Source organism: Nothobranchius furzeri, chromosome 3, assembly GCF_043380555.1.
Source record: "Nothobranchius furzeri strain GRZ-AD chromosome 3, NfurGRZ-RIMD1, whole genome shotgun sequence".
Classification (NCBI taxonomy): Eukaryota; Metazoa; Chordata; class Actinopteri; order Cyprinodontiformes; family Nothobranchiidae; genus Nothobranchius; species Nothobranchius furzeri.
In genome coordinates, this window is record NC_091743.1 from 81,928,479 (window position 1) to 81,950,476 (window position 21,998).

Here is a 21,998-nt window from a genome sequence, read left to right on the forward strand (position 1 = left end):
CAGCACGAATATTTCATATCGGAAAATATCGGAATTGGTTTTCAGTCTTTTAACGATGCAGCTTGTTATGATATTTATTATAATGGCACATTCACATATTATACATCAACTCTTCAGCTACTTCTCTCTCTCAAAGCGTCAAAATATAAAAGATCTGAGCTAAAGTATTAGAGATACTTTAGTCTGTGAAGTACAAATTTGCCCAGTGTATTTAACGTATGCTGTCCTCAAAGCACGTAGCTATGTGTTGCTAGTAGGGGCTGCACGACTTAATTTTTTTTAAAGTCGACTGTCAAGTAATGAAAATCGAGTCGACTTTGACTAGCCGTTGATGACGTCATACACCTGAAGAGGCGCGGGGGGGGGGGGGGGGGATTTTCAAAGTTAAACACATCTCTTAACAGCGGTAGTTTCTGCATCTATACTGCTCCACTCCAGCGCTCTCCCACCTCCCCATGCGCAGTGCGCCTGCAGCCTCTCAGAGTTCCTGCTGCTCTGAACATTAAAATAATTATTTCATTTTCTGTTCCTCACTTCTGATTACCTTCAGTGGTGTCTGTTTGTTGCAACCAGCAGGTACAAAAACTAGCTTGTTTTTATTTGACTATTTTTCTGTCCTGTCTGTTTATTATCTTCCTGCATCTCCTCTCAATCCTAAAGAAAAACTGCTACCTGGGTTCAAATATATTCACCTCATGAGTTACCTTTGAACTGCAGTTCTAAAAGATCTACCGACCGCAAAAACAGCGGAGTGCTCGCCAACCGCATCAGTGAGGTGAAGTTATTGGAGGACAAAACAGATGATGCGCCCCGCTTTACAGCAGCAACACGCATCAGGCACAAATAAAAGACAGAAAACATCAAAGGAAATGAGCTGACATGAACGATCGCGTGTTAAATTAGTTTTTGAGGTGGCACCACCTGATTTGATAATGTTACTGTGGCCGTGCTCAGGACGCAGATGTCTGGAGTGCGTCTACGATCAGAGCTTTGCAAGTGCACGCTGGTTGAGATTAGGATGGGGGTGAGGGGAAGGTTAAATTGCAAGAGGGTAAACGTCACAATTTGGTTAAATGTCCGTTTTACGGCGGGCGTCAGTACCGACGCTCTGGCACAGCGCGTTGCCTCCCGATGCGCAGGTGCTCGTCACCTGCTGTCTTTTCCGAGGACTGTATCTTGTCGCTCATTATCACGTGACAGCGACTAGTCGCTGAAAGGCATAAAAAGTTACTACAGAGCAGTGAAGTCGACTAGTCGACTAGTTCATACAACCCCTAGTTGCTAGACAGCTAACAAACGACTAAAACAAGAATCTAAGACCCAAGGCTTGCTTTTCTTATCTGAAGATCTTTATGAATGTTTTTTCACGTAACTGCAAGATACAGAAAAAGACTATACATTACTAACCAATACACACATCTTAGCTAAGGGTGATTCAGCTGCCAAATATGGTGCTTTTCCAATGACTTTATTGGAGAGGTCATCAGGATTTCTACATGTTTAGTTAGTGTTTATGGGTCTCTGGTGTTGAACGGGACTCAGTTTGTGTCAGACCTGGATCTGGAGAACTGAGCTGATCAGAAAGCAAGTCTCTCCACCAGAGAAACTGGTGCTGACCCTGATGGATCGGACTGCCTGGCCAGGAAGCCATTGACATTTCCTCCTAGATTAGCTGGATGTAGATGAGTGGAGCGGCTGACACTAATGGTGGAGGGAGGGGGGTGGGTGTGATGGTGTCTCAGGGTCTCTCCTGGGCAGACAGCAGAAGCTGAAGGCAACAAATGAGGACCTGGATTAGTCAGGATCTGGTTTTGGTGAGACTTCAATGAAAAAAAACAAAAACCTTTTGTTTTAAACTGAGTTGAACCAAAAAATAAACGTCCAGCTTTTATTTTGAAAACAACAGCTGTCCTCAAATTTCGGCCGAAATTATTTTAAAAATCCGATAAAAACAAATAAAAATCAGGCACCTGTGTGGCCAACTGCCGCCACTACTAGACTGCACTGCAGAGAGGACTTGAAGGACCCCCAACACACCGTGAGCCAGCCCGCTCAACAGCGCTGTGCTCCAGGTAATGTTGAAATAATCCGTCCTCAACTTTACAAGAAAGAACATGCAATGTTGATTTAGCCTTTAAAATGTATTTATTGAGTGGTCATCAAACTCGTCACGTAACCCGTTTAGCATTCTAGTACTAGGCTTGAAACATGTTGGCTTCAGATGCTAGTCAGTTTAGCACTAACTCACTGTCAGCTTTTCCTGGAATCGCTCAAAGTTTTAAGTTTCGATTCCTAGTTTTGATGCCCAGTCCGCCGACCGGAAGAAAAATCAGCAGCTGATGTCCGTTAAAGAGTTTATCCTGGACATGATCCTCCTGAGCTTTAATATGAAAAACAGCTGCATTTCTGGTTATCTTGAAGACATTTTTCTTCTCATCCTAGGGGTTTCTTCACCTTGGTTGTGAGTAGAAGGCTGTGACTTATGGTTAGAAATAAGCACACTGATTGTACGAATTCTTTCTTTAGTTTGTATTTAGAAATTTCTTTTTGTCTAAATTAAGGTGATGTTCGAGTTCATAGAATTAAAATTCAAGTTCAGATTATTTGACAGTATCAATGTGCTCCTAATATATATATATATATATATATGTATGTATATCTTAATAATCGGCTATCGGCAAAAAAAAATTATTTAAAAATCTGTATCGGCTTAAAAAATAACCCCATATCAATCAGCCTCTACTTTCAACTGCTGTTTATTTCCAGTAGTGACATGGTGAGAGACGAGGCCACACCTAGACAGGTCTCCAGTACATTACAGGGACACAGACACTCTCACACCTGAAGCAGGCGGGCTCTGATCATGTTGGATTACCTTGAAGATGCTCTGAACACCAGGAGAACATGAGTTTAGATCCTCTCAGAACTGGATCTGATAGGAACCTGATTCTAGAGCTAACAGGTCTATCAGGGTCACCAAGTGATGTGAGGAACCTTTACGAGCTAATCTCTTTCAGCGCAACCGTTTGAAGTAGACCGGGTTCCCTCCAGAACATCTAACCCATTCAGTGTGAGCACATTAGCAGGGGAGTTCTTCCCTCCTTTCCTTTTCTGTATGAGCAATTTACCCACTGAGCCAATTAGCCTGGGGGGTGGGGGGTGGGCTGCTCCAGGAGACGGCACGCCGAGGTCCAGCCAGGATGGAGATGGTCAGAGACGAGAGTGTGGTGAGCGTTATTTATTTCATCATTATTTTTGAAGGGGGGGGGGGGGGGGTCTGATGACTCAGGCATAAAGAATGTACATTTAGTGCACATTAGCATTAGCATAACCTCGCTACGATGACTAATGATGAATGTCCTCTGATTGGTTCTCGTCAGCCAGCTTGTTAGGGGAGTAGGGGATACAGCAGCGAGGGGTGGGGGTGAGGATACGGCAGCGAGGGGCAGTCATGTACAAAATCAGGTCTATTAGGACTAATTTAATCAAGAACTCCTTTACAGATGAATCCGATCGTCCAGCCAATTATCTCGGAGCATCAGCGCTGTCGGTCGGGGGTGGGGGTGGGTGAAAACGGCGAGGAGATAATGTGGGGGTTAACTGATGAAACAGGGCTGTATCACAGAAACCAAACAGGAGACTGCGGGAAAGATCTGTGACACGGCTCCAGTATGAGGCTCAGATCCGACACTTAGAACCAGAACCAGGACTTCTAGAACACGGACCTGGGCTTCCTGTTGGAACCTGATGTTCCACAAAGAAAAACCTTTTTCAGACTTTTACACAACAGTCGTCTAGATTATGTTCTGAACAACATGAGGGCATGTTCTGGGTCAGAGGTCAGGATGGGTTCTGATGTTCTGGGGTCAGAATCCACTCATCGTGGTGAACCTCTTTGGGCCCTGTGCCTGTCCTAGTTCAGGTCTGGATGATGTGAGCTTAGTTTTATTAGGATCAGTGTCAGGTCTGACCCCCCTGCCCCACACCATCATTTACTCTGACCCTGGGGGGCAATTACGTTGTGATGTGGGGCCAAGGCGGCCCCATCTGGTCCCCTGAGCCCAATCCTGCTGCCGTGTAGGGTCCGCTGCAGCACCTGCACCCCAGTCCAGATTAAAAGCTCCCGGTCTCATTTTAAATCTGTTAGCGCTTCTCTTTGGGGGGAGGCACAAGACGGATCTGTTCCCATAAAGGACTCTCGTCCCATCTCCGCTCCCGGCTCCGGCGCCGCAGACCCACCTACTGAATTATTACTGTCAGAACATCTGTCATACGGGCCGGACCGTTAAACGGTTGCACCGAGGCGGACCAATCCGTCAGGAAAACCGTTCTGCTCATCTCTCTGCTGTCTGCTGAAGGACAGGTACTTGCCCCCCCCCTCCCAGGAGGGTCTAAACCCAACAATCTCAGCAGAACCTTCACATGGATCGTGTTTCTGACCAGTTGGTCCTGGTTGTCTCAATATGAACAGCAGAGGATGAAGACACAGAGGGTTCAGCAACCTCAGAATTTCTGACCCAGAAGAACCAAACTCAGGACAAACCTGGAGTGTTGCGTGGGAAGTATCCTCAAACCCAAAGACTGAGACATTCTCTCTCTCTCTGTGAGACATCCTGTATATCTTGGGGACAAACTCTGTGCAACAGTAAAATCCTTCCTGACTACACAGATCTCTGAGTCCATGTTTTGAACCGTCTGAGACCAAGAGTCTGACCGTCTTTGACAGGCTGCCAAAGGTCAGGGGGTTATTGTTGTCGGGGGTGGACCGGGAACTGCTGACCCCCTTAGTCCATCCAGGAGGTGGGACCAATGGTGCTGTCACAGGCTGGGGGCTGGGCCCGTTGGGGCCTTTGGGTGCTGGTGTTGACCTGCTGCTTGACACATAATTAAAACAATGAGCTGCAGCTCAGCCCACCCCCCTCCAGGGACCTCGGCGCTGGGCCCAAACTTAGCAGCCCTTCTAGCGGTGGCATCAGCTGGGCGCGGTACCGGTGCCAGCCGAGGTGACAACAGCTAACCGCAGGCGGGTGGAGATAATGGGAGCGTTTAGTAGACAGAGCAGTCTTTTTGTGGTTTGGATTCAAGAGGAAACTGGATCCCTCCGGGTCTGAAGCTCTGGCTCTGCTGGAGTTCCCCACAGCTCCAGGTCCGCTCAGCGCTGCTGAACGCGGATGTCTGCTGGGGTCCAGGCAGAGACGGGGACGGATTCTGATGAGACGTGGACTGGCTGGCACTGTGTGTGTGTGTGTGTGTGGGGGGTGGGGGGGGGGGTGGGGGGGGGTGGGGGGGGGTGTAACAGCTGGAGTGTGTGAGTGGGAGGGGTCTGTACAATGCTGTCCCTCTCCCTCTCCACATCACCGCCCCTCCTAACAACACCTCACTGAGAGGTGATGTGAGGGTTGAGGGTTTGAGGGGTGGGGGGGGGGGTGCTGGACCTTGACAGACAGGAGGTCAGTGTAATTGCTGGCGGCCATATTTAACATTAAGATAATCAGGACATTAATTACCCTCTGGATCATTAAATCAGCCACTTGCAAAATGAAATCTCAGCCTCTATTACTCACTGGAGAGACCATGTGTGTGTGTGTGTGTGTGTGTGTGTGTGATGGGGCCAGGCTTCCATCCATCAGACCACCACCCCATCCTGTGTGTTGCCTGGACACAAGCCTCCACTGGCCTCAGATGAGACCAGAAGCAGGTCTGCTCTCAGAAACAGGAAGTGATGGAGGATTTAAATAATCTGGTTCACAGACTCAGACATTCAATAAACACAACGTACACACTGCAAACGCTTACTTTATTGGTTTCCATCATTATGTAGAGAGCATTATGTGAAAGGTGGCAAAAAATGCTCCAGAAAAACATCACAGACTGAACCTAAAAAAACCTCGTCCAATCATTTTGAACTTCCCTTTTCCAAAGCAGAAATCTGGAGTTTCTCCTTTCAGGAATCGTGTAAGTATTTTAGAGATCTTACCCTGGCATATTATAGGCAATATGTCTATTTAGTTTTTGCTAAGTATTAATTATTTATTTGTATGACTCGAAACACAGGAGTAGAAGGACTTGGGCTGGTAGGTTGTTCCAGACATTGAAGAACTAACCACAGATCTTCTGTGCATGTAGGCTTCCTCACATCCTTCTGTCTCTTCATGTTGTCCCAGACACACTCCTGATGTAGAGATCAGGCTCTGTGGGGCCAGACCATCGCTCAGAGAAGTACTTGTTCTTCTCTATGCTGAAGATAGTTCTGGATGACTTTGGCTGTTTGTTTGAGGTCACTCACTTTTTGTAAGTTGATCAAATAAACAATCAACATTTATATTTCTGAAAGCATTCTGTGTTTAATGAATTTTTTTCACACCTGCCTAAAATATGTTCACAGTACTGTACAAGGGGAGAACATGGTATCACAGAAAAGTCATGCAGGTGGGATTTGAACCTGTGACCTTCTTGCTGTGAGGCAGCAGAGCTGTCCACAGTTTCTATTTTCATCCTTATTTGCATTTTATTTTGACTTGAGTTGGCTTTAAAGGGGCCATTTCACAGAAAATCCACATTTTGGAGCTTTTTACCCCGCAATGTCCTCGATCCTCCTGGTCACGGTTCGCCTGGACAGCGGGATTTGCTCAAATGCGCCTTTTTTCAGGGCATATTAGTGCGGCAGAGTCCACCATGCACTCTTTGACAAACTCTCCCTCCGAAAACGGCTTGCTGTTTTTAGCTGTTTTGTGGGATATCACAAAGCTGGTCCTGGTTGCTGCATCCCTGGATGTGTGGAGCTTAGTAAAAAAAGCCTTGCTGCTTTTGCAACTTTGCTAGCAAAGCTTCGGATGTCCGTGCCCTCTCAGCATCAGACAAGTTCTTGTATTTTTCCGAGTGTTTCTTGTCGTAATGCCGACTCAAACTGCAGTCCTTAAACACGACAAACTCCTCCCCGCAAACCAAACACACGGCTTTACCTCCGACTTCAGTAAAAAAAATACTTAGCAGTCCAATTTTTGTTGAAAATCCTGCATTCGGCATCTTTCTTTCTTTTTTTTATGCATGAGTGGACATTTCTGGGGCTACAATCACCAGGTCAACCGCGGGCACTTGTTGCTATACGTATTGCGTCATTGTGCACGTAAAAAACAACTTCAAAATAAAAGCAATGCAGCCTTAGTCCATGCATGAGGTAAAATGAGAAAATACATTTATTTTGTAATTTCCAATTAACCTTACGCGGGCCGGTCAAAGTCAACCAAAGGGCCGTAAAATGCCCAGGTTTGGTGTAGATTCTGTTTGTTTTAGTTTGTTGTTTGCTGGTTAGCTACACACAGCTACGTGCTCTAAGAACAGGAGATCCTCACTACACAGGGCAAATTCCTAATTATTCACAAGTTGTGTCAAATAAAACTAAAATATCTCAAAACCTAAACATCAGATCTGTGAAGTTTTGACATTTTGAGAGAGAGGAGATGAAGCAGAAGAGTTTTAAGGGCAATATGCATATAGTATGTAAAGGTTGGGTTACTAAGGATTAAAAACCAATACTGATATTTTTCGATATTATATTTTAAGGCCAATATCGGCCGATAATATTGGACATCCGTAGTTAAAATAGCAATATGTGGAATCTTTATGGTTGGGCGATTTATAAAAAAAAGTTCGAAGCAATGTTCTTCAGTCCAAAAAGTGGCACTTGGCGATATACTTGAGTAGGAGACGTTTAGACGTTCAGTAAGCCTGAGCGCTCCACCAATCACATTCGTTCTTAACCAGTTTAAGGAAGCAAGCCACGAGGTTCCACACGAGACTTTGTTTTCTGAATTTCATTGGCTATTCGATCAACTATGAACTGCGCCGCAGTTGGTTCGTGCCACACACGTGATAACAGAGGATGGTACTTCTGATCTATTGGTCAATATCTGAAGATTCTGCCCCAGCAGAGGGGAGGTCACCCTTCATCTACTGAAAATGTCACTAAGAAGTCTGAAGCTAACATTTGGATGCTAACGGGGATTATGAGGCATCTGAGGGAAATTTTTTTATGTTTTCCGCTGTAAAAGATGTTGGATTAGAATGTGAACACAAAACTTGTCGTGGATCAACTACTTTTTTGGAGTACTTTTATTGGACTTCTGGATGGAAGACTATTCTTTTGGAGATGGTTTTATTCTTTCAACGATACGAGGCTTTGAACGCTAACTTAGACAATATTTTGACAATCTGACAAAATCCTTTACTGTGTCTACAGTTATGGTTGAATCCTTCATTAGCATATATCATTAGAATCACTATAATCATTGCCTTCAAATGATGTGTAATGTACAAATGTACATGGAACAAGCGTTGCAAAAGAGCTTTGACGTAGAATTGGGGCTTGGCAATGTGGCTTAAAAAATCTATATCACTAGGATTTCACTTAGATAACGATAAATGAACGATAACTAGAGGTATTCACAGACACACAAGTGTCCACTAGATGGGGCTGTCACATGTATTACAGTGAGTCACATTTATACCTGACTCTAGGGGCGGCGTTAGGCCCGGCTACTTGGGCTCAAGCCCCGAATGTTTTATGAAGAGCCCCGGATCTAAAATGTGGAAGTAACATGCAGTACCAAAGTCCAACAGAGAGGGAGCAGCTGGCAGCAGTTTGTATACAGCCTGCCTGAGCCTCCACCACTGCAGAAGAAGCCCTTCAGCAGCCGGCTTCTGCTGCAGTGCCTGGTTTCTTCTACACTCTGCCTGAAACGCATGAGTGAAGATGGACATAAGGACGTTTTTTAGACAAAAAGAACAACGACAGAACCCCAGCTTTGATGAGACTGGTGCTGACTCAGGTTTGTGAGTCTTATTTGAAAATATTTGTTGTGCTGCTGGTTTGCCTAAAGTTAGCTTACTATCAGGTAAAGTTGATGGAGAAAGAAAGGGAATATTTACTATCATCTCACACTAAACACTAACAGGAACAATACTCTGCCCTGAATATGCTTAATATGTAGCTTCAGATTAAAAAATTATGTGGTACAAGACAAATATATATGATGTTGACTAGTACGTGTCACGTGTGTATGTGTGCGCGCGTTTTTCAAGTCTTCTTCAGTCCTAAATCCACCCCTGCCTGACTCATGGTGGTACAGCTTCTTAACCCTTTGATGCATAATGGTCACTACAGTGGACAGGTACTCAAAATTGTTATTTATTTGTTTTTGCTATTATGCACAGCTGTTGAAGACTTTATTGCATGAGAGCCCCTCCATTTGGACTTCAGTAAGCCAAGCCAACATATTTCATGCTCAGAATGCACACTGTCCACTGAGATGGACATGTAATAAATTATTTGTAAATTGTAAAATTTTACAAAAAATATTTGTTGAAATTTGTTTCATCCACACCTAAAGATGAATGAAAAAAATTGTTAAAAAAATCATAGTTGAAGATTTCATAATTCATGCATCAGAGGGTTAAAAGGACATGAATGTTGCCAACCTAGACACGTATTTTCATATTCTGAAATGATCACATTTATTGACGTGGGAAAAACAATATCGATAAGAGTCAGAAATTTCGAGCACGATACATTTTAGATTTATTGCCCAGCCCTACGTGGAAGTTTGCAATGTCCCACCTGCAAGTAAATCATAGGCATGAAGAAAAATATCGCTCATTAACACATTTTACTGGAGTAGCTACAGGTCAGCTCTGAGTGAGTGAGTGAGTGAGTGAGTGAGTGAGTGAGTGAGTGAGTGAGTGAGAGAGAGTGAGAGAGAGTGAGAGAGAGAGAGAGAGAGAGAGAGAGAGAGAGAGAGAGAGAGAGAGAGAGAGAGAGAGAGAGAGAATGAAACATGATTGGCTGTTTGGCTATTGAGGGTTCAGGGACACTTTCTCCAGAGTCCCAGGAGTGATATTAGTAAGTTTGTTGGAGGAAATTTAATCTTTAAAAAGAGAGTTATAGGAAATGTGTAAATAATTAATCAAGCCAAAGTGGCACATTTAACTCATTAACTGCCAGCCATTTTCTGATCAGAAAAGCCCTTCGCTGCCTGCGTTTTTCAGCAGTTTCACAGTTTTTTTGAGTCACAGAAACAACCAAAACAAAGAGGAGACTCACCCGTTACATCAGGAAGAATCTGCACCTTTCGAGCTTTATCCACTCTTTCATAATCCGTTGTTGAATTGTGATCGGCAGAAGCTTTTCCGGTCCGTGCCTCACTTTTTATTACAGCAGCGGCCCAAAACGATCTCCTGACACATGGATTTTCTGCTTCCTGATCACGTGATGTGTGACGTACACGAATGACGATCGACTTTAGAGCTGAGATGTTTGTTCTCATGGTGTGGGGGCTCATTCCGACGCCCACACAGTAAAAAAAAAATGCAAATGAGAACTTTAGTCATCATTGGCAGTTAATGAGTTAAAGTATGTAACTTTTTGATATTTTTCACACTTCATGTCAGGGACGATGTAGCCTCAGAGCTCCATGTAGACGAGCCACCACTGCTGGAAGCTCATAACTCCTGAGTTTCTAGATAAATTAATTTTAAAGGCAAGTTTAACATCTGACCAACACAGAAGGGAACAGCTGGAATGTCAGGTCCTGCCAGCAGTCCTGGACCCAGACCATTGACCCTTTGCACGTGACGTTACGCCACTCATGTGACCGCCCCCTTCGCCATGATAGACGGCAAAAAGACCGTTTACACCCGTAGAAACTCCAGTGAAGGTAGTCAAAACAAGCCAGTTTGTAGCCTTTTATCGCTTTTATCAGGGTATCTGTAGGTTTAAGGGAGCCAAATTTAAGACTTTTTAAGACCTTTTTTAAGGCCACTTTGACCAAATTTAAGCTGTTTTTTTAAATTAAATTTAAGCTATAATTTCCAGCTATTACCTGGAACCGGTGCTAGCCACGTAGTGAGCGTGGGATTAGCCACCCAGTTACCATTAATGTTGCACTTCCCCATGGCGCAAACTCGCACTAGCATGCTCATCTAAAAATAGCCCCTTTTCACACCCAACCGAATGTGTACGGTTCTGCTTACGCCAATATCATACACAAGAAATGCCAAACTAACTAGAAATTCATGAAAATTTTATAGAAATAAAAGAATCTTGTTTATTGGGTCTTTGGTAATTTAAGACCTTTGGAAACTATTTAAGGATTATTTGTCATTTTTAAGGATTTTTAGGGCCTTAAATTTGGAAAAGCAAATTTAAGACTTTTTAAGACTTTTTAAGGACCTGCAGATACCCTGTTTTATTTAGTTGATTTGACAGTAAAATGGTTTTAGCATGCTGCGTGGTTGGCTGCACTAAGAGACAAGGATGTAAACTCAACTCGTTTCTTCTTTTGATTAGGTGACGTCGGTGCAAAGGGTCAATATAGAAACCATAATCATTTAAATTGAGAATTAAAGTATAATCTCCTCTGATGCTCTGCTACAAGAAACAGCTCAGAATGTTAAAGAACTGTAACTCAGCAGAGGGTTCAGGACTTGTGTCTCAGTGGGAAAGCTGTCTCCTGGACCACCATGCTGGAATCACTGGACAGAGGAGTACAAATGATACTAGAATCAGAGGGGGCGTGGCCAACAAAAGCACCGATTGATGGAGGAGAGACGACAAGCAGCGAGCTACTTAAGGAATGGACTGGTAAATACTATCGACAGGAAAGAGGAGGAGAAGAGAAGGAGCTGCAGAGAAGTGATGCAGGTTAATTGAGATAATATTGACCTCTTCTAATCTCCTCTGTGTGTGTGTGTGTGTGTGTGTGTGTGTGTGTGTGTGTGTGTGTGTGTGTGTGTGTGTGTGTGTGTGTGTGTGTGTGTGTGTGTGTGTGTGTGTGTGTCATAGATAAACAGCAACATGGACAACCATAAGATCATTTACAGTAACTGTGGTTCTACGACGTGATTACTCACAAAACAGAACCATTAAATAATGTTTCCTTTAAAATATTCAAAAATAAATAGAAACATGAAACTCATTTTCTGTGAAGAGGTGAAATGTTGTGAGTCCAAACATGAAGGGTTAATGTGTGTGCGCTGTTGGGGGGGAGTAATTATAAGGTGCTTCTGTTCACTAATGAGAGTGAGGTGGGGGTGAGTGCAGGAGGGAGGACAGGGAAGTCGATCTTCATGTGAAAGGGAGTCGGCTCTAATTTGGTATGATGGCCTCCTAGAGCCGCATAATTACACACACACACACACACACACACACACACACACACACACACACACACACACACACACATACAAACACACACACACACACACACACACACACACACACACACACACACACATACAAACACACACACACACACACACACACACATAAACACGCACATGCACGCATTCACACATAAACACACATACACATAAACACGCACATGCACGCACGCACGCGCGCGCACACACACACACACACAAACACAAACACGCACATGCACGCATTCACACATCAACATACACATAAACACGCACATGCACGCACGCACACACACGCACGCACACACACACACACAAACAAACACGCACATGCACGCATTCACACATAACACACATACACATAAACACGCACATGCACGCACGCACGCACACACGCACACACAGACGTCAGGATAAACTTGAGCTTCCTAACTTGACGGATGGTCCCGTATAAAACCTGGTATGGATCAGTCTAATCCCTGTAGATAATGTTATTTTATCCATCTTTGTATACACGAGGACAAGGTCTCAGCCTGTCCCACAAGAGATCGGGACCTGAGAAAGTCCCAGCTGAGTTCTGTAGACTCAAACGGTCTAGATACCAGGATGTGGTCCTACCTGCTGGCGTCCGGTCCGGGTTTGAGGCGACCCTGAGCGTTGGCCTCCCACACGCTGTTGGCGAGCTCGTTGCCGATGGCTGACAACACCTTGATGAGCTCTAGCGGCCATTCGTCCAGGTCCAGAGACCGGACCCTGGACAGGTGGGTACCCAAGTTCCTGTGGATCCCCGAGCACTCGATGCAGATCAGAGCTCCCAGGTTAAGACTGGCCCAGTCCGGGTCTGGAGAACCCAGAAGAAAACCAGGTTATTATATGGCTGTAGAATGAAACTGGACCAAACCGGTTTCGTGAAGGACTTTCTACAGCAAATGTCGCTGAACTCACTCAGAGCGTCGCAGTCGGCACAGCGACCGTTTCCTCGAATGCTCCGGACCGACTGCAGGGCCAACGCCTCCGACTGGCTCGTCAGCCGAGACTGGAAGACAAAATGTTAGTGTGGACATCTTTAGTCCAGGGGTCATTATTTTCAGGGTGTCCATTGGGGGGGGGGGGGGGGGGTGTCAGGTGACTCAGGAGTGTTTCAGTTTTAACCTGCACCTGTACAGCTCACCCCCGTCTACTGGCTGGAACAAAACACAGAAACAAGCCTGAAGATGTTCTGGAGGACAGCAAAACCTAGGAGAACCTTCAGCTCAGGATGTTCTCTTGACTGGACCTTTACTCTGGCTTTCTACCAGTTAGACCTTCAAAATGATCCAAAGCAGCAGCTGATAACCAGAACCATTAGGATCAGTAGAACCTGGACCTACCTTGTTCTTGCTGCTCTCACACGACTGCAGGCTGGCCAGGATCTGGCCCTCAATCACCTGGACCCAGGCGTCCCGCTCCTCGTACGAAGTGGCCTCGAAGTTCCACGTCTGCCCCGTCAGAGAAACGATGATGAACTCAAAGTTCTCCTCTTGTTCTGCTGGAGAGAAAATTCACATCTGGGTCAGACAGAACCGGGACCCAGTCCCAGTCTGAAACCACAACCAAAATATAAACATTTGAGAAGAAAGCTGAGAAAAAGATAAATGTTTTTAAATAAAAATCCTTTTGTCTCACTACTCATTAGGGGTGGTGAGATGCTTGTAGGACTAGAACCGTTAAAATGTTAATTAATCAATAAAATTAAAATAGGAAGCTCCTGGAAAACCAAAATAAACTCAAGAGAAAGGATTGAAGCCGATTCTCTAGATCCAGCTCAGCCCTGCAGGCCCTACGGCCCCATCATAATTAAACTCCCATGATTCTCTGTTCTCGGGGGGTGGGGTGGGGGTGCAATTATGGGAACCAACAATCCAGAAAGGCCTTGTCCATCTGAGCCACAAATTAAACGCTGTTTCTGATTTAAACGCTGACCCGGCGCTGCAGCAGCTAATGAATACAAGGGGTGGTGTATGTGTGTGGCTGGGGGGGCAACCTGGACTCAGATCCGACAGGAACGAGTGAAACAACGTGACATTTAAAGCTGCACTCATCAGATTTTAACATTAAAGGTCACTTCAATAAGTTTCCTGCAGTTTTTCAGCCAGTGGTTTGATTCCCGAGGCTCCATCACTTCCTGTTTTTGTTCTGAGCAGAACAAACACTCAGACTGACAAGGGCGGCGGCGGAACCAGGTCCACCTTCCAGGAACCAGAATCTGAGCTCAGATAGGACGAGCAGGACATTGGGACACCAACAGAACTCTTGTTGTGAAAAATTGGCATCATAATAATTAAACACATCTGAAGTTACACCTGCAGGTTATTCTGCTGCCCCCTGGTGGCCATCAGCATCATCTACAGGAATAACAGCTTTTATTTTTAACATAAAGAAATCAGTTTTAACGGGTAAAAAGACAAAAAAAGGATAAAAATGTTTCTGTTTCATCTGGTAAAACAACAAAAATTATATTCCAAACACCATATTTTTTTAAATAAGACATCAAATTACCAGGAAGCTATTCAACATTTGAAATAAGATAATAAATGATTAAATAGTTAAAAATTATTAATAAAAACCTGAATTTAAAGGCTGTTAGCACCAAAACACAAAGAGTTTTCTCTCAGGCCTTAGGAGAATATTTGTGTTTGTTTTGTGTTTAAATGGGTTTCCTCATTGTTGCTGTACACACACACACACACACACACACACACACTGAGCGATGCAATGGTAATTACTGCCACCGCTCTCGGCTACTGTTGCTGACATTCGCGTAGAGAGAGGTGTGCAGAGGCAATTTGTGAACTCTGACACCGGCAACCTTTAGCAGCACAAACAGAACCAACCAAACCTCGAACATTTACAGCAGGCGGGCGGGTGGGCCGCCAACACGGGCCGATCACCGAGAGCGCCGGGCCCAAACGGTGCCGTGAGAGGGGAGGAGTGAGGCGGGCAGACGGGGGAACAGGAAACACAAATTAAATGCCTTAAATGTCACCGCACACAGGATTGCTTTGAGACACAGGTCATTACTCCTCATATTATTCAAGGCATCTTACAACATTAATAACCTGGAAAATGTTCCCAGGTTCTGGATGAGGTCTGGATTTGTTCCCAAATCTGCAGGAGGAGGAGGCTTGCTGCAGGTCTAGCTGGCAACTTGGTGTCACCATCCCCAGAACCAGCACACAACACCAGCCAGCACTGGAAAACGTAAAGTACAGGCAGGGTTCTGGTGCAGGAAACACACATGGTTACAGGCAGAGGCTGATGAACTCAGCTAAACCCAGATTAGTGCAAATAAAGCAGATAAACAAAAGTTAAACAGGTCTAGTCCCAGAGGGATCCAGGTCTAAACCTACAGGGATCCAGGTCTAGTCCTGCAGGGATCCAGGTATAGAACCACAGGGATCCTGGTCTAGACCCAGAGAGATCCACAGGGATCCTCGTCTAAACCCACAGGGAACCAGGCCTTGTATTTCAGGGATCCTGGTCTAAACCCACAAGGACCCTGGTCCAGTCCCAGAGGGACTCACGTCTAGAACCACAGGAATTCATGTCTAAACCCACAGGGATCTAGGTCTAGACCTACAGGGATACAGGTCTAGTCCCAGAGGGATCCAGGTCTAAACCCACAGGGATCCAGGTCTAGACCTACAGGGACCCAGGTCTAAACTCACAAGGATCCTGGTCCAGTCCCAGATGGATTAAGGTCTAGAACCACAGGGATGCAGGTGTAAACCCACAGGGATCCAAGTCCAGACCCACAGGGATCCTTGTCTAAACCCACAAGGAATCAGGTCTAGACCCGCAGGGATCCAGGTCTAGACCCACAGAGATCCAGGTCTAGACCCACAGGGATCCAGGTCTAAACCCACAGGGATCCAGGTCAAAACCCACAGGGATCCAGGTCTAAACCCACAGGGATCCAGGTCTAAACACACAGGGATCCAGGTCTAGACCCACAGAGATCCAGGTCTAAACCCACAGGAATCCAGGTCTAAACCCACAGGAATCCAGGTCTAAACCCACAGGGATCCAGGTCTAAACCCCCAGGGATCCAGGTCTAGACCCACAGAGATCCAGGTCTAGACCCACAGGGATCCAGGTCTAAACCCACAGGGATCCAGGTCTAGACCCACAGAGATCCAAGTCTAGACCCACAGAGATCCAGGTATAGACCCACAGGGATCCAGGTCTAGACCCACAGGGATCCAGGTCTAGTCCTGCAGGGATCCAGGCATAGAACCACAGGGATCCTGGTCTAGACCCAGAGAGATCCACAGGGATCCTCGTCTAAACCCACAGGGAACCAGGCCTTGTATTTCAGGGATCCTGGTCTAAACCCACAAGGACCCTGGTCCAGTCCCAGAGGGACTCACGTCTAGAACCACAGGAATTCATGTCTAAACCCACAGGGATCTAGGTCTAGACCTACAGGGATACAGGTCTAGTCCCAGAGGGATCCAGGTCTAAACCCACAGGGATCCAGGTCTAGACCTACAGGGACCCAGGTCTAAACTCACAAGGATCCTGGTCCAGTCCCAGATGGATTAAGGTCTAGAACCACAGGGATGCAGGTGTAAACCCACAGGGATCCAAGTCCAGACCCACAGGGATCCTTGTCTAAACCAACAAGGAATCAGGTCTAGACCCGCAGGGATCCAGGTCTAGACCCACAGAGATCCAGGTCTAGACCCACAGGGATCCAGGTCTAAACCCACAGGGATCCAGGTCAAAACCCACAGGGATCCAGGTCTAAACCCACAGGGATCCAGGTCTAAACACACAGGGATCCAGGTCTAGACCCACAGAGATCCAGGTCTAGACCCACAGGGATCCAGGTCTAAACCCACAGGAATCCAGGTCTAAACCCACAGGGATCCAGGTCTAAACCCCCAGGGATCCAGGTCTAGACCCACAGAGATCCAGGTCTAGACCCACAGGGATCCAGGTCTAAACCCACAGGGATCCAGGTCTAGACCCACAGAGATCCAAGTCTACACCCACAGGGATTCAGGTCTAGACCCACAGAGATCCAGGTATAGACCCACAGGGATCCAGGTCTAGACCCACAGAGATCCAGGTTTAAACCCACAGGGATCCAGGTCTAGACCCACAGAGATCCAAGTCTACACCCACAGGGATTCAGGTCTAGACCCACAGAGATCCAGGTATAGACCCACAGGGATCCAGGTCTAGACCCGCAGGGATCCAGGTCTAGACCCACAGGGATTCAGGTCTAGACCCACAGAGATCCAGGTATAGACCCACAGGGATCCAGGTCTAGACCCACAGGGATCCAGGTATAGACCCACAGGGATCCAAGTCTACACCCACAGAGATCCAGGTTTAAACCCACAGGGATCCTTGTCTAAACCCACAGAGATCCAAGTCTACACCCACAGGGATTCAGGTCTAGACCCACAGAGATCCAAGTCTACACCCACAGGGATTCAGGTCTAGACCCACAGAGATCCAGGTATAGACCCACAGGGATTCAGGTCTAGACCCACAGGGATCCAGGTTTAAACCCACAGGGATCCAGGTCTAGACCCACAGAGATCCAAGTCTACACCCACAGGGATTCAGGTCTAGACCCACAGAGATCCAGGTCTAGACCCACAGAGATCCAGGTCTAGACCCACAGGGATCCAGGTCTAGACCCACAGGGATCCAGGTCTAGACCCACAGGGATCCAGGTCTAGACCCAGAGATCCAGGTCTAGACCCACAGAGATCCAGGTATAGACCCACAGGGATCCAGGTCTAGACCCACAGGGATCCAGGTCTAGACCCACAGGGATCCAGGTCTAGACCCACAGGGATCCAGGTCTAGACCCACAGAGATCCAGGTATAGACCTACTCAGATGTAAACCCTTAGCTGGAGGAGCTTCGGGTCCAGGACTCAGTTCTTCGCTGCTCATCTGAATATTTGAACCATTTGTTGAAGCGAGTCGTCCATAATCAGCAGCAGCAGGACGTGAGCAGGTGAACTCACCTGAATGTGTGTGTGCGTGTGTGTAGTTCCACCTGGGGGAGCTCAGCCTCAGAGGGCGGGCCCCCCTCATGAATTACCCCAAGCTTCACTCTGACATGATGATACTTCATCGGCCGCCCGGCGTGACGGGCTGCGGCCGCTGAGCTCGCTCTGTGCTTAATGGCTAAATTGGGAAGACTGTTACTAATCGCTTATTGAATAATGAAAGTGACACAGCTGATAAAAGATTTCAATACCCTGGATTATTTATAATATTTCACTTAAGCCTCTCCGACTGACTAATGGGGGGTGAGCGGTCTGATGGGTGGAGGAGGAGAAGACGAAACGCTGGCAGAGGAGGAGCAGAGTGATGGAGAGGTTAAGGAAAGACGGAACACGTGAGGAAACAGGAGGAGAAATTTCCACAGCATCCATCAGTCACTCAGACAGCCAATCACCCTGTCAGCTGTTTGTTGCCATGGCAGCAGAGTGATTCCACATCTGCTGCTACATCTGTGCAACCATCCTGAGTGAGGAACTACAACCATCTGGAATGTCGTCACAAAAAAAGACAATGGGAATGCAAGGCTGATGAGTTAATCAGGGTGGGCGTGTCTCTGATGACATCAGCCAATCAGGATGAAAGGTCTGCCACTTTTGGGCTGTGGTTTGGGTTTGAGAACTGGCGGTTTGTAGCTGGGGTTCTGAATGTTTCTAAAATAAACAATGCTGGGTCTGGATCTAACCCAGGACTGTGTAGGAGGTGTGGACTAAACACAGGTGAGTGTGTGTGTGTATGTGTATGTGTGTGTGTGTGTGTGTGTGTGTGTGTGTGTGTATGTGTGTGTGTGTGTGTATGTGTGTGTGTGTGTGTGTTTGTTTGGGGGGGGGTTACCTTCAGCAGTACCAGAGAGTCCGTCAACTTTAAAGTTACTGGTGCTCTTCTTCCTCCGGTGCTTCTTACGGTTGGAATGAGGCGATGGAGGAGGCTCCATCTTTGGATTGGTGGTGCTGGAGATACTGGGACTTGAGCAGACTGGGTCACCCAGGACCGTGTCTGAAAATGCAAACGATAAATATTCTGGGTTAAAGAGTGAAGCAGAAATAAGAGGACTTTATGAACATGGGGACATAGAGAGAGGGACCCCAAAAGGAACCAGAAACCTCTCCCTTTGAGTTGAACAGTAGAACATAAAACCAGTCGTGTGTTACAACTCATCTGGAAGACGATCACAGGGCATCGCTTTTTTACACATTTTGTTACAGCATTCAAAATGGATTCAACTTTCTCCTTCATAATTACACACAAAAACCCCATAAAGACAAAGTGAAAAACTTTTTTAGATTTTTGCTAATTTATTTAATTCCTGTTTCCACCGATCATCTTTGAGATGTTTCTGCAGCTGAAATTACGTTTAGTTGATTGGACATGACCTGGAAAAGCACCTGTCTATATAAGGTCCAACAGGTGACTGCACATCAAAACACAAACCAAGCATGCATCAAAGGAATTGTGTCATCATCTTGTGATTAGAAGAAGTTCTAAAGCACCAGAACTCCTCCTTGACCTGGATGGCCATCTAAACTGAGTGAATGGGGAAGAAGGACCTTAGTCAGGGAGATGCCCAGACTTAAATCTGCTTGAACATCTCTAGACAGGTCTTAAAATATCTGCACTAATGTTTCCCTTCCAACCTGATGGAGCTTGAGAGAAGCTGCAAAGAAAAACAAGCCAAACTGTCCAAAGATGGGTGTGTCATGCTTGTGACATCATATTCAAAAAGACTTGAGGACATAACTGCTGCCAAAGGTGCATCAACAAAGTATTGAGCAAAAGCTGTGAGTACTGATGTACAGGCGGTCTCAGTTTTGTTTTTTTTTAAATGTGCAAAATTCTCAAAGAAAAGAAAACAAACAATTTCCCATTGTCATTATTTTGTGTAGAATATTGAGGAAAAATGAATTAAATCAATAAAAAAACACTAATAATCCCAGAGGGTGATTAAGTAACCCATTTTAGAAAAAGGTTGTAACATAAAATGTGGGAAAAGTGATGCTCTGTCATAGCCTAGAAATCTACACAGACCGTAGCAAGAGCTAAATGATTCTGCTCAACAGTTTGGTCCAGCCACACTACATAGGAGCCTCAGTAGGCCCGAACAGTCTAGTTCAGGGGTGTCAAATATGCGGCCCGCGGGCCGGATCCGGCCCGCAAGCGGGTTAAATCCGGCCCGCGAGATGGTTGTGTAAACTTTATTTTCATACTTTACAATGTAGAGTGAAAATAAACTTATCTTTGTGAGCAAGTTTTCTCTGTAACGAGTCTAAATAAAACAAAGCTGCGCTCAAGGCTCACACAAGAACTTGAATCACATCCTGAAGTTGGCCGCCACTCAGGATGTGACTTCTGATGTTGATGTGCTGGTGAAAGCTAAAAGATGTAAAGTAAAATGAGTCAAATTTACTTTAAGTGCTGCATGGAACTGATCTAGCCATGTGATCTGTAAGCTCTTTGAATCACTAAGGAATGTTTTTTTTTAATTTGTTGATTTTATTTTATTTTATTCAAATTTTCAAGTACACTTCAGGTGTTGTACTTGTACTACACTGTCCTCAGGCTCCAGCCTCGTTTTATATTGATTGTATTAAAACAAAGAAAACAATCTGAAGTTTTTTATTTTATTTACCGGTCCGGCCCACTTGGGACTAGATTTCCCTCAATGTGGCCCCTGAGCTAAAATGAGTTTGACACCCCTGATCTAGTTGCTCGTCAGTCACAGCGCTCTCTTGGTCTGGTGGGCGGGACGATGTGATGGAGCAGAATGAGATGGCGACTAAGTTAGTGACAGTTCGTTTAAGTTGGCATAACCTTTGGACAATTTAGACTTGGGACTTTTTTTAGTCAAGAGCAGATAGAAGTAATTAGGTCCTTTATTTTGAAAAATGATGTATTTGCGTCTTCTTCAACTGTGTATGGTGGACTACATCGTTGACTGACGTCCGTAGCAGGAAGTACGTCATGTTGTTTGCTGTCCAATTGCATGTGGAGACAGTTTAATAGACAGCCATAGATTCTGCCCCATGACTGAGCTCTGTCTATGGGTCGTGGCCAGACAATCTATAGTGCTGCCCATAATTATGCATTCCCCTTGGCAAATTTTGACTTAAAGTTACATTTATTCAATCAGCAAGTTATTGTTTGACGGGAAATTGAATAGATGTCTCCCAGCAGATAATAAGACGATGAACAAGAGGCACTACTGTGCCAAAAACCATTTCTCTGCTTTAATTACATTTGAGGAAAAGTGTCAAATCTACGGTTTTCACCTGTTGTTGATTTAAACAGATGTTCTCAATTAATCTGGGTAATTGAGACGCTTTAGAACAGCTTGGACTATTTGGAATTGTTTAGAACTTTGAATTTTCCCAGAGACTTTTTGAAGGGTTTGAATAATCCTGGACATGACACCTTTTGCTCAAATTTAAATAAAAGCTGAGAAACGTTTTAGGCACAACAATGCCTCTTGTACATCATCTTATTATCTTTTGGGAGACACCTATGTCATTTCCCGTCAAACAAATTGCTGGTTGAATAAAAGTAACTAAGTAGGGATGTGTGTTGGTGAAATTTCGGCGATACGATGCATATCACGATACGGGGAGACGATACAATATATCACGATATATTCCAGTACATTCAGTCAGACATTATTAGTGATTTTTTTAGACTGAATTTATTGTAGGAAAATTCAGTAAACAGTCCAAACTGATACACAACATGTTAACATGAGGTATT

General features: G+C 45.4%; 1 protein-coding gene across 6 annotated transcripts in view; it reads right to left on the bottom strand.

Moving 5' to 3' along the window:
• agap1 (ArfGAP with GTPase domain, ankyrin repeat and PH domain 1) overlaps window positions 1–21,998 on the bottom strand; it is a 70,757-nt gene that overhangs the window by 9,030 nt on the left and 39,729 nt on the right. For 3 of the 6 annotated variants that reach the window (XM_054735398.2, XM_015957890.3, XM_015957887.3), the window contains 4 exons: window positions 19,098–19,259; window positions 13,566–13,720; window positions 13,141–13,231; window positions 12,814–13,036 (listed from right to left, as the gene is read on the bottom strand). In XM_054735398.2, coding sequence (XP_054591373.1) covers window positions 12,814–13,036; window positions 13,141–13,231; window positions 13,566–13,720; window positions 19,098–19,259 — 631 coding nt within the window. Of the gene's footprint in view, window positions 1–12,813; window positions 13,037–13,140; window positions 13,232–13,565; window positions 13,724–19,097; window positions 19,260–21,998 lie in introns of all 6 variants that reach the window. The other 3 variants (XM_070549624.1, XM_070549623.1, XM_070549622.1) reach the window with 1 other exon arrangement.